The sequence below is a fragment of the Eulemur rufifrons genome, chromosome 7, assembly GCF_041146395.1.
Source record: "Eulemur rufifrons isolate Redbay chromosome 7, OSU_ERuf_1, whole genome shotgun sequence".
Lineage (NCBI taxonomy): Eukaryota > Metazoa > Chordata > Mammalia > Primates > Lemuridae > Eulemur > Eulemur rufifrons.
In genome coordinates this window covers 63,645,560-63,659,078 of record NC_090989.1, presented here as the reverse complement: position 1 = coordinate 63,659,078, position 13,519 = coordinate 63,645,560, and the positions used below count along the sequence as shown (strand labels likewise).

The window sequence follows — 13,519 nt, the reverse complement described above, 5'->3', positions numbered from 1 at the left end:
TTCCTATCACCTAGTGACACTGTAGCAATGTAGTGAAATGCATTACTCTTATGTTTGTGGTGATGCTGATGTAAACAAACCTACTGCACTGCCAGTTGTATAGAAGTGTACAGTGATGCCCTAGGCCTTCACATTCACTCACCACTCACTCACTGAGTCACCCAAAGCAACTTCCAGTCCTGTAAGCTCCATTCATGGTAAGTACCCTATACAGGTGTACCACTTTTTAGTTTTATACTGTGTTTTTACTGTACCTTCTCTATGTTTATATAGATTTAAATACACAAATACTTGTTACTGTGTTGCAATTATCTACAGTATTCAGTACAACATGCTGTATAGGTTTGTAGTGTAGGAGCAAAAGGTTATATCATTTAGCCTAGGTATATAGTAGGCTATACCATCTAGCTGTGTGTAACTACACTCTATGATGTTTACACAATGACAAAATTGCCTAACAATGCATTTCTTACAATGTACCACTGTTGTTAAGCCACAGGACTATATATATATAATCTAGAAGGTTTGACACTTGGTTTGCCTCAAAAGCATGTAAGTTCTTACCCTACTTTAAATAAATTAAAACTGAAAACTGTACATATGCATTTGGGTGGTTTATGGAAGTGAAGTCCACACAGAACTCCAATCAGAGACCCAATACTCAACAAAAACATCTTGGCCATTTATCAAGTGATTTGTAAATTGATGTATATTTAAATGTTTACATATATCACTATTAATAGCTTTCTGTTTTAATCTCTTTTCAATTAATCAACCAACCATATATAATGCTGCTTCATTCATTCAAAAAGTATATTGAGTGCCTATTATAATGGTTCTGAACATTGACTATGTATCAGAATCTCCAGTGGGGCCTTTTAAAAAAAACGCAAGTACCTAGGACCCATCCCTAGAGATTCTGGTCCTCTAAGACACGGGTTGTATTGGAAATCTCTTAGCCAGAATTGAGAACAATTAGCCTGCTAGGTAGTGGACACACTAACAATGATAACAAAACAAAACAACACCACCAAAAAAAAAATTTACTTCTCTTGAATCTGTATGTAATCAAACAACCCTATCAAAAAGTGGGCAAATGACATGAATAGAAATTTCTCAAAAGAAGATGTAAGAATGGCTAACAAACATATGAAAAAATGCTCAACATCCTTAATCATCAGGGAAATGCAAATCAAAACCACAATGAGATATCACTTAACCCCAGTGAGAATGGCCTTTATCAAAAAATCCCAAAACAACACATGTTGGCGTGGATGTGGAGAGACAGGAACACTCACACACTGCTGGTGGGACTGCAAACTAGTGCAACCCCTGTGGAAAGTATTATGGAGATATCTTAAACAGATTCAAGTAGACCTACCATTTGATCCAGCAATCCCATTATTGGGCATCTACCCAAAAGAACATAAGTCATTCTATGACAAAGACACCTGTACCCAAATGTTTATAGCAGCACAATTCACAATTGCAAAGATGTGGAAACAACCCAAATGCCCATCAAATCATGATTGGATTAGTAAGCTGTGGTATATGTATACCATGGAATATTACTCAGCTATAAGAAATAATGAAGATACGACATCTCTATGGTTCTCCTGGAGAGAGTTGGAGCCCATTATATTAAGTGAAGTATCCCAAGAATGGAAAAACAAGCATCACATGTACTCACCAGAAAATTGGTTTCCCTGATCATCACCTAAATACACATCTGGGAACGATACCAATCGGATATCAGACTGAGGTGGGGGGTGGGGGGAGGGGATGGGTGTATGCCCACATAATGAGTGCATTGCGCACCGTTTGGGGAATGGTCACGCTTGAAGGTGGTGACTCTGGAAGGGGAGGGGTGGGGAGGGGAGGGATATATACCTACATGATGGGTGCAACGCGCACTGTCTGGGGAACGGACACGCCTGGAGCTTTGACTTGGGGAGACAGGCGGTACATGGGCAACGTATGTAACCTCAAATTCTGTATCCCCCATAATAAGATGAAATAAAAAAAAATTTACTTCTCAAAGAGTTCATAATATAATGGCTGTGACAGATTTTTTAAAAATTCTTTTAATCACAAGAAGGTGCTAAGTCTACACTATAGGTATATATATGCTGGTGCTATAGGAAAACAGAGAAGAGGGAAAAAAAAGTAACCCTGGTGGATAGATAAGAAGGCAGTAGTCAGAGTTGGTCTCATGGAGGGGATGTTTGAACTATGAGGTAAAGGGTAACTGGGAGTTCTCCAATTATGTGAAAGATGGAAAAGACATTCTACTCAGAAGCAACAGAATGAGTAAAAGCATTGAGATATGAGAAAATATGGTGCTTTCAGGGAATGCAGTATGCCTAGCAGATCAAGGAAATGAGAATGGAAGGGTAAACAGGAATTCATTCTAAAGGGAACTATATACAAACCAAGTTGAGCAGTTTGAAATTTATTGTATATAGCAGTGGTTTCAAATTATGTTTCATAGAATTCAAGTTCAGGAAAAGCAGTTCATGTATTTCACAGATACCTGAAAAACATGGGCATTGAAATGCATATGTACTGAACTTAAAACAGATTACAGTAACCTGATGCATTGTTTTTTGTTGACTTTGAACTAAAGCTGCTTTTGTCATTTTTGTGGTTTTGAACATCTTATAGATATGTCATTGATTACAAAGGGTGCATAATAAATCCTCTACTACCTACCTGGGGATGCCACTGCACAATAAAAAATGAATATAAAAAATTTTGTATTGGTTGGCTGTATAATTTATACTTACAATTTATAAAATAAATGTATGTCAATAAAGTACCACTTTTTTAAAAATAAATGTTACTTGCTTGAGTTTCACATAAGATTTTTGTTTGAAGAGCATCACTGCTCTAGAAAAACCTACATAAAATTTTAGCAGGGAAACGACATAATTAACATTGTATTTCCAAAATAACATTATAACAAAATAAAGTATAATAAGGTAAAACAAGAAGTGAGGAAATTAGTTAGGAAGTGAGTTCAAGAGACCAAGCAAGAAAATATGATGGAATGAACAAGTACTGGAGGGATGGAGAAAAGGACACAAATTTCAGAAATCGCAAGGAAATAGAATAGATAGTATTTGATGACTAATCAGATGATAAAGAGGAAAATAGTTTTCAAAAGGGCAGAGTCTAGGTTTATAGTTTAATTTTGGTCATGTTGGTAAGGTAAAAGTACGCAGAAGGTGCCAACTCCTTAGTACTCAGAATAGAATGTTCTTTGCACATTTAATCAGTGAGCCTAAATGAAGTCCCCATTTCAGTAACAGTTCTAATTTTGGAATTTCCTTAATCCATTTTTATATATTTTATCATAGACCAGGTAACCTATAATACAGTCATATAACCACTTTTTAAAATTAACAATATTCCTATCCAAAGATGTCATATTATTTTCTGCATTTAGTAAGACTTCAGTACTATTAGAACACACCTTACATAGCTATCTGTCCCTATAATTTATTTGAAAATTATAAACTAATATTATTACAACCCACTGGTTATATTCATTCTATTATGAACAGGTGATTTAAAAAACTTTAACAATAATATATATAATTTATCACCCTTTCCATTTATACATTGCCTTCATTTTATTGTCTTGTCTGATCCTTCCAACAATCTTTTTTTAGTTACAGAGAGCAGAAATACTTATTTCTATACTACAGATGCAGAAATCAAGGCTCAAGGGAGATAAATGGCTTGCCCAAGATTATATCTCTGCCAAGTGGCAGAGCTTTAAATAAAACACAAATTATCTGGTTCCTAGGCTAATGCTCTTCCTACCATGCCGTATGTTTTTTGAAGTAGTATGTATTTAACTTCTGCCACATCCTATGGCCATCTCTTGTCTGAATAAATAGGAAGATGACTATATATTCCATTTTTCTCCCTTGCATTTACCCATTTCCCTGAAAATTTAAATTTTTGTATTTAAAACCTTCTCTCCCAGCTTTACAATCTCAATAGCCCAATGCCATTCTGTTTCAGCAGTCTGTTTTCGATACCAATTTTACCTCTACTAAAATTCTCCTATATCATTATCACATCCATGGACTGAATTTGGAAATTTTTTCCAGAGTCTGAGAATGAAAATAACAATATGTCAAAAATTTAAAAACTAGGGCATAATTCCTATGCATAGCAGTTCAAATTTGGCCTCCAGGACTCTTTTACATATTCGTCTCATGACCACTTTAAGCCCTTCCCTAATCTTACATAATATGTATTATTTCATATTGAGGAAAAAATCACTATTGTATACAAATTTCGCAGGGTAGGTTAAAATTAAATCTGTTTATCAAACCTAAACTTGCTTTTATGTAAACAAATAACTATAGGTTTAAATGACCCTGCTAGAAAGAGAGGCGGAGGCAATGATTGAAACTTATTATACATCATTTGCTTAGTATAAAAATCATTTTAATAACTTTTTAAAAACTTTTTTGAAGTGTCAAAAAATGTGATACTCAATTTCTGTGATTTCACAAGTTTTCTATTTTTTCTTAGTGAAACACATTTATAAAGCTATATTCATTTCTACCACAACGACTTAGTAGCTTTTTTATTTCATATAGTAAGTCAAAAGCACATTCCAAGGCAACCCCCAAAAAGGACAATAAAAATTATAAATCACTTTTACTTCAGAAAGTATAACAATATCTATGCATTAACATAATGTTTGTTTTGTAAATTCTCATCTTCTCTTTCCATCAGAAATTCTGTCTTTTGCTTATTCATTAGAAGTTCAACATCAAAGTATAATTACCTAAAATGTTTTCTCACTAAACCAGAACACTGGCTATTTCTGAGTTCTTACAAGTATTATTAAATACAAGCTCTTCCAAGGATTAAGCCTGTGCATTTGTTTGTTTATGTATTTATGAAGAGTTTAAGAATCTGGGAAGTGTTTTTATTCAGAATTTTAAAGCAATGCCACTGGGCCCTTTTAAATAGACATTTATCTATTATCTACTTAATTCTAGCAACATGTTAATAGCTTTATTTACTTTATACTGAACAGTGAAATAAAATCACAATTAGTTTCTCTGAATGACAACACAGGAAACCAAATGACTATTTTCTCCTTCAGTTTCCTACTTATACATATATATTAAAAATTTTGTCCACTGTTGGAACTCCTGAAAATTCTACTTTATATGTGCTTACTTCCCCCTTAAATTATCATTGCTATTTAAGTTGATGCCCGAAATATCTTTATTAATTCAAACTGATCTATCCACAGGGTTTTCTGCACCAGACTCTCTTTGATACTGGCATCTCCAAAATTTCCAGTCCCTAGTGTGTTTTTCCCCTTTGTTTCCTCACAACCGTATAATAAAGAAATAATAGGCCTTAAGCCAATTCAAAACTTACCTTGCAAATCTGGAAGTACTCTGAAGTCAGGGTTTCCTGAATCTCCTCTCTGAGAACCCCCGCAGTCCCTCCTGGATGTACGGAACCACTTCCAGCCCCACCACCACTGTTGCTGCCACTGCTGCTACCACTGCCAGGGGAGGAGGCAGTTAAGCCATCCAAAACTTTTCGGAAATTAAACTTCTTCATTTTAAACACTGTTGAGAAATTCAAAGAACGGGGAAAGGGGTGACTTAATACATGGAATTATACCTGAGCAAAAGCCTTTATCTTTTCATTAATCAAGGCAGTAGTAGCCAGTCCCCATTTTATGATTATTGGCTATAATCGACTGGAAAAAAGAGTCAGGCTTCATTTCATCAAATTTTAATTCTAAAAAGCGTATCCTTAAAAAAATAGATAAATAAAACACAACTCCAAAAGCAACAGTATTCCCTCCTCATACATCAGATTTTCAAGCTGCCCCAGCTGTAGCTACGCTTTATCAGCACTGGGGTAAAAATAAAAGGCAGTGTCATCATCGTCATTAGCATTATATCATCATTATTATACAATCAAACCAGAGTCCAACAGACCAAGACTGTTTCTCTCCTAACGGCGGGCTTTTCTTCTAAACGCTCAGCTCAGAATATTTTATTTTCGGAAAAACAATGTTGGAGGGAGCTATCATTTACTCTGCCGCCACCTTCCAGGCTCTCCCCCCATGATCTTCAACGCTCCCTTTTCCTCAGTAGGAAACGGGGGAGAGGCCTTTATTCTCCACCCCTAACAGCCCGGACCTCAAAACACCTGCGAGTGGCCCACAACAACAGCCGACGGCAGGGGCGAGCGGCCACGCCAGGTGCCTCCACTTGTCCCTCCGCTTCCCCTTCCCTCCCCCCGCCCCGTCTTCTACTCCGCGTCCCTCCATCTCCTGCCCCCCTCCCTCCTCCTCTGTCCGCAGCCGCCGCTGCGCCCGCGCGCCCGCCCGCCCGCCGTCCGCTCTCCCCGCAGCACGGCGGCAGCTCTCGGGGGACGTGAGGCGGTGGCGGCGACGGCTGCGGCCGAGTCCCCGACTCAGCCTGCTGGGCGCGCACAGCCGCCGCTGCCGCTGTTCCTCCCCCGGGCCCAGCGCCGAGGAGCGGGGCTCTCGCCCGTGGACGCGTGAACACACAAACACCCTCACACAGACGTTCGCGCGCCCAGCCGGAACACACACAAACACGATCACAGAAACATTCGCGCGCGGGTGCTCTCACGTTCTCTCACACACACACGCACACACAGGTGTGAGGGAACCACGGCTGGACGGCGGCGTCGGCGTCCCAGAGGGATGACTATATGTCCCCGGACTTAGGCACCTTCTTCAGACGCCACCAACCGCCTGCCAGCCTGGGAAGCCAAGGGCGCGGAGGGAGGCGAGCTCGCCGGCGTCGGTCCAGCCGGGCTCCTGCTGCTTCTTCCAGTCCCTCTGGTCGCGACGCCTGGCGCTCTCCGAGGTCCTAACCGAGCAGGCGGGCTCCACCACAGGCTCCACCCCCTGCCGTGGGAGGCAAACCCCGCCCCCGAGCGGCTCCTTGCTCGCCCCGCCCACTTCTGCCTCTGCTGTGCGGGGCGGTGAAAGGGGCGGAGTGCTCGGGGACGTCAAAGGGCGGGAGTAGCTTCGCACCAATCCTAGACTCGGTAGGGCCAAGCTCTGTGGTATCGAGGCGCGGAAGAAATTTGCCTATAGGCCAAAGGTAAAGCCAATGAAAGGGGGAGGGGAGAATTTAGAAAAGTAGGTGAGGTTTTTGATTGACAGCGGTATTGGCCAGTACACGGAGGGGGGTCGTGCTCTGGGGGCTGTAATTGGCGCTACCTGTTGAAGGACGCAAGTGTGAATCAATAGAATGCCTGCAAGCGTGCGAACTTCGGCGCCTGGAGTCTGAGGCTGCAGGCAGGGTTGCCTTGGGTATGGTACCGGACAATATTGTGGACTGGGCAAGTGTGTTCGGCTTTTTACCTCCGTGATCCTTTTCCCGCTGTTCAGGCGTATCTATTGGGCCCTCTCACTGCCAGCTACCGGCATTCAACTTGTATCTGTGATTAACCTCTACAAAACTGTTATGGCTTAATGGGTTATCTCTGCCAGAGGGAATTGTATTTCCGTAGATTGGGAATATATAGCCTTCCAGATCGTAAGGAATTGATTGCTCACATTGTTCCCTCTAATAAGTAGAATTACTACTTCCTCATCTTCACATATACAAAGATATTTATTTAATTTTTTTAAAGAAACATTTTTCTCACTTAGTAAACCTTGTCAAGATTATACAGGGTGTCCCAAAAGTCTCCATACAAAGGAAAAATTTTGTAAAATTTTGTAAGGAATATTTTGTAAATGAAGGTACATTTAGCTACAATTTCCCATATTCTCTATGTATGGCAACTTTTGGGACACCCTGTATTTTAAGCTTTTTTCTGTGAGTCATAATAATCAATTTGAAAGATGCACTCACTATTCGGTGCAAAAAAAAAAAAAAACACACAAAACAAACAAAAACCCTGCATCAGGATGGGAGGATTTGGTTCTGAGCCCTGACGTGCTGTTGAATTGGGGAAAATTTGAATCCAGATGTCTTTGTCTGTGAAATGAAGGGCAGCTCAGGGAGCCATAGGTAATTGTAGACTTCAAATTGGGCGTCACAACAGAGCTCATTGGTAATTATTCCAAATATTGTTTTACATCTAAGATGACCTCTTTTTTTCTTCCCTTCTTCCCCCTCTTCCTGCCCCTCCTCCTCCTCTCTCCTATGTTCTCTCTCTCTCTCCCTCTTTCTCTCTCGGGAGAGGGTAGGAAGGAGGAAGCCAGAGACTTAAAGGAGAGAAATTACTTACTCAAGCACATAGCAAGGAAATAGTGGAAATGGAATAGAGCTCAGTTTTTCAGATCCCCAGCTCAATGCTCACCTCCGTGTTTTGAATTTTTCAGTACTTAATGGCTATTTTTCTTTTTTTGTGATTCCCTGTACTGACTGATAGTCTTTCATTGCCACAGCTACACAGTAACTTTCTTGAAGACAGGCATGAAATTGTATATTTCTCCTAGCTTGTTTAGCACCTCACACAATATTTTACTTATAGTAGGCACTTAAATGGTTTTGAACAGGTGGTTTATTAATGATTATTATTTAACAGTTAAGGATTTATGAGATGGTACCCAATTATATCATGTTTGGGAGGGGTAAAAATAAGGTTGGAAACAAATGCTATTTCTAGTATAAACTAGATCTTGGTAGGGTTCCAAATTCCATATTGGATTCCTAACAGTAAGTATGTTTATCCTTACTCTTTTTTCCCACCTTTTTTCTTCTCTTCTTCCTGGCCCATTGCTCACCTTGAAGCCTAGGTGCCAATTAAAGCTAAAGAGTTTGCTTTTCTCTTTTCATCACTGGCTTTTGCTTTAAGGCTGGTGGGGGGGTTTTGCTCTCTGTATTGACTAGGAATTGTTGTCTAGAGTAATAGATTTAGGTGCCCTCCTTCCCTTCATCAACAAGTCTGTCTGCAACTCCTTAGTTGTCCAATAAATGAAAACAAGCCCATAGCAAGTGGTGATTTGGACTTTTGATGAGAATGAAGAAAGAAGATAACCCAGTTCAGCAAAATAAGATGTAATGTTTACAAACAAAACCCCTTAAACCACCCATCCCTACCACTATACTATCACAAACTGTTGGCAATTTTTATTCCAAAAATTGGCAGAGAGCTGAGAAAGAAAAAACACAAAACAGATTGATAGAGACTCTTTGAGGACCCCAGAGAGAATTCAATGGATATCTCTTCCCATGGAACAACAAATAGGTATTGGAAGTGGAAGAAAAGCCAAGTCAGAACATATAAATGAATACAAAGAAATACTGGAAGCCTAAAAAAAAGATCATTAGAATGCTTTGATTGTGGACTCTTTGGGACTCTTTTAAATGTCTTTGTTCCACCACAGTGGATAGCACAGTGCCTTATACATGGTAAGTGCCTGGTAAATATTAATTTAAATAAATGACATCAAGTAAAACCTTAACATAATTGCAATCTCAGATAGAGAGACCCTGTGGACAGAGGATATTGTGATGCCAGTTCACAGACTGTGAGCAAAGGATAGAAAGGAGCAAGAGGTAGAGTGCATTGTACATGTGAAAGGACAGCAGAAACAATCATAGCCTAAAAATCTTACTAGGTGGGAGAATTTCATATATAATGAAATATATGAAATATCGATGGAAGCAAATTTCATCCTGAATTAATTAAAAAGTAATAAGATATTATTGTATAAGCCATCTGGTAACAAGAATGAGATCAAACCAAAAAATATATCTTATAAATAATGTGGGAAACTTTACAGTTGTGTCAGGTGTGTTAGGCAGGGGCCAAATCTGCAGGTGGCAGATATAGCCTAGGAGGGCAGTTCCTAGGGACGAAGAAGGAGGGAACAGGAAGGGACTGCAGGAAAATGCATCTTACAACCACAAAGAGCAGGAACTTGAGGTTTTTGAGGCACACACACCTTTGGAGCTGTGACTTTGTTATAAGAACACCTGTCAATTATGTATATCAATTATCTTGTAACATCCCACACCTCCTGTATGCCCTCCCCTGGGGCAGGCCAATAAAAGGAAACCACCTGGGCATCCTCAACATCTTTCTCCACTCATGGAGACTAACCTGTTCCTCTCTGGACCGTGCTCTCTTGCTTTGTATAGCTCCGTTCTTTTCTGCAGTAAAAGCTGTTTGTGTGGCATTGCTTCATGTCTGTGGTCACTCTGTCACACTGGCCCTGCTTGTGAATTTTCCAAGCAAGGAGCCAAAGAACCAGGACAACAGTCCACCAAGAGGCCAGACCTGACAGGTGATAATAATGAGGAGCTGCAATCATTCTACTGCAAACTGGAAGACTACCTTTTGGAGAGAAATTACTGAGGTAGAGTTTCTGAATAAGCCATGATTTCTTCCTAAAATGACAAGTATGAAGATCTGCAAGAAAGAAAAATAGTCTAAGCTTAGTCCTTGGAACAAAATCATCAAATCATTTAAATAAATCTAATACATTGGAAAGATTTTTAGAATATATGTTGAAAATATATTACAACTCACTTGAAGGGTTTGTGATTTTGAATTCAAGCCAACAATGAACCTGATAGAAGCTGCCTTTTCACACCCCCAAAATAATCAAATAATCATAGGAGTATACATGTGTGACACTTCACACAAAGAAGAAAATTTGCTTAACACATTGACTGCCACTCTAGAAAAAAAATTTTTCTCTTGGGTCCACAGTGTTTTGTTACAAAAATAGAGTAAAAACTTCGAAAACAAAATGATCTTATCTAATTAAAAAGTTATTTTTTATTGTTTTCTGTGGAGAAGTTATATGCAACTTGAAAAATGGTTCTTACAGCTCCCAAAGTGAAGAGACTTGAGTTCCATATACTTCACGAGGCCCCAGCCTCAAAGCTAGCATGAGTTAAATACAACTCACATGGCACTTAATGTGTTAACTGGCTAGGCATGGAGAAAACTAACCCAAATTGACAAAACACATGTAAATGGCTGATTGTATATAAAGATAATAATAAATTCTGCCAGTTATTTAGCACCTATATACCAAACACTATACTATGAACTTTATAAACATATCTTTTAATTTGATCCTTATTATAACTCTATGAGACAGGTATAGTCCCCATTTTATAGATGAGGAAATCTGAGGCTCAGAAATATTTAAGAAATTCACCTAATGTCACTTAGGTGGATAATCAAGTCTTCAAATTTGAGGCTGTCTAACTTTTAAGATCATGCTCTTATTCACTGACTTATTACTAATTAGAAGATTAAATAGAAACTGGAATAGGAAAAAAGTGGGGGGTCAGTTCTTCTGAAACAGTGAATATATGTGTATTAGTCTATCAGGACTGCTATAACAAAATACTACAGACTGGGTAGCTTAAACAACAGAAACTTATTTCATCACAGTTTTGGAGGCTAGAAGTCCAAGATTGAGGTATCAGCAGGTTCAGTTTCTTCTTGGGCCTTTCTCAATGGTTTGCAGATGGCCTCCTTTTCTCTGTGGACTTGTATGGTCTTTTCTCTGTGGGCTCTAATTTCTGGTGCCTCTCTGTGTGTCCAAATATTTACTTCTTATAAGGCTACCAGTCATTTTGAATTGGGACCCACCCTAATGCCTCATTGTAACTTAATCACCTCTTTAAATGCCGTATCTCCAAATATAGTTGCATTCTGAAGTACTGAGGATTAAAGCTTCAACATATGAATCTTGGGAGGATGTAATTCAGCCCATAACAATATGATCATAAAATTCAGCATTCCTTGAGGAGAGCATCTACTAGGAGCTGAAACTACATAAAAGACTTTACATTGAGTTTCTCATTTAGTCCTTACAAGAATTACATAGGGTAACAATTCATAACTCCATTTTACAGGTGAAAAACTGAAGCAAAGAAAGGTTTAGTAATAAGCTTAATATTATCCATCTAGTAGATTTCAAAACAAGAGTTTAGCCCAACATAAATCTTATCCCAAAGTTCTTCCCTCATCCTGGTACTTTTCTGTTGATAAACCAAAGAAATCCCATTGTATAAATGTTTGATATTAGAAAAGTTAATTTTGACAAAATTCAAGTATTGGGATAAAACAGACAGAACAGGAAAATTGGAAAATATCTGATCAGGAGTTTAGGTACTAGAACTAAAAAGACAGTTGGGAATTTGGTGAGCACTAACTACTAGAAGCAGAGGATTTTGGGGATAGCAAGTTTTTATCTCACAAGAAATCTCAGTATAATTTGAAATACATTAACAAAATCACAGGGGAGCACCCCACCAAAATATAAGAAAATCAATTATCAATAACTAATTGGATACAGCAAGGCAATATTAATTTTGCTTAGAAAGGCTGTAGTCTCAGTGAATATCAAAACAGCTGGAAGGAAAATTAAGGTAGAGAGAGGATGATGACACAAGACTTACCATAAGGCCAGGCTGGCAGTTGTTTACATTAGAAGGTGTGATCATTTCCAAACTGCTTGCTATGAGCTTCCAGGTCCTGGACTGAGCAACCTAATTTATCATCCACTTCTGACTCCTCAATCAAGTTATAGCACTATCCTTATTTGCCAGTCTAGGAGCTAGAATTTCATTAAGAGAACACAGCTGGAAAAAACAGATTCCACCTATATCCTTTCTGGAAAATTTGTCAAGAGGATTAGAAATTATTTTTCCTTCCTAAATCTTCATCTGATGTTTTCCCGACCCTATTATACATCCTTCAGGAGGGGTACTGGTTAATAATTGTCAGCTTTCTACCGTACGGCAGGAAGTAGCAATCAGCATTAAAATCCATTATTCGACCTAGTCCAAGCCCACAAAAGGAGAAACCACAGGGTTAATTAAATAATGTCATAGCTGTCATGGGTTTCAGATAAACAGGCAGGGGTCATTAGGATAGAGCCAAAACATACAAAGTATGGCTCAGCACACAATCAATAACAGAATCGCAAACAGTTTTGCCCTTTTAGGGCAAAACTCAAATATTTGCTATTAAACATGTAATTAAAATCAGCTCTTTGTGCATATTCTAAAATAGATTTTCACATATTCATCCATCACGTTGTGATGTGGTAAGAGAAGGTGATTTACTGTTGGGAAAGTCCTGAGTTTACTAGCTGCAGCACTAATAAGTGCTTTCAGGTTCTAAGTCTCAATTTTCCCTTTTATATAGGAACAAATATAGGCTAATATAAGAAACAAATGAGATTATGTATGTAAAAGTGATTTGTAGAATGAAAGCTACTAATAAATATATTATTATTTTCATTATTTATTTTAGTGAAATAGTTTATAGGAATTGGGTTCAGATTTGAATTATTTTATATTACTATTAATATAAAATTCCTTTGCATCTATGGATGTAGCTGAAATTGAAGGAGAGAAGGAAGATTTGGACTAGATGAACTTTAAGGTTCTTTCCAATCCAAAATTCTGTCTTTATATTTGTTTAGTTGAAGTTCACTGCACTCTTTTCCTAAATACTACAAATCCTCCTTGAAAAGGTAATTAAAAGGGTACCCATG

General features: G+C 38.5%; 1 protein-coding gene across 2 annotated transcripts in view; it reads right to left on the bottom strand.

Annotated features, from left to right (window-relative positions):
• STXBP5L (syntaxin binding protein 5L) overlaps positions 1 to 5,607 on the bottom strand; it is a 303,406-nt gene extending 297,799 nt beyond the window's left edge. For both annotated transcript variants that reach the window (XM_069472686.1, XM_069472687.1), the window contains exon 1: positions 5,419 to 5,607. In XM_069472686.1, the coding sequence (XP_069328787.1) occupies positions 5,419 to 5,607 (189 nt within the window). The remainder of the gene's footprint in view (positions 1 to 5,418) is intronic.
• Between the last annotated feature and the right edge of the window lie 7,912 nt (positions 5,608 to 13,519).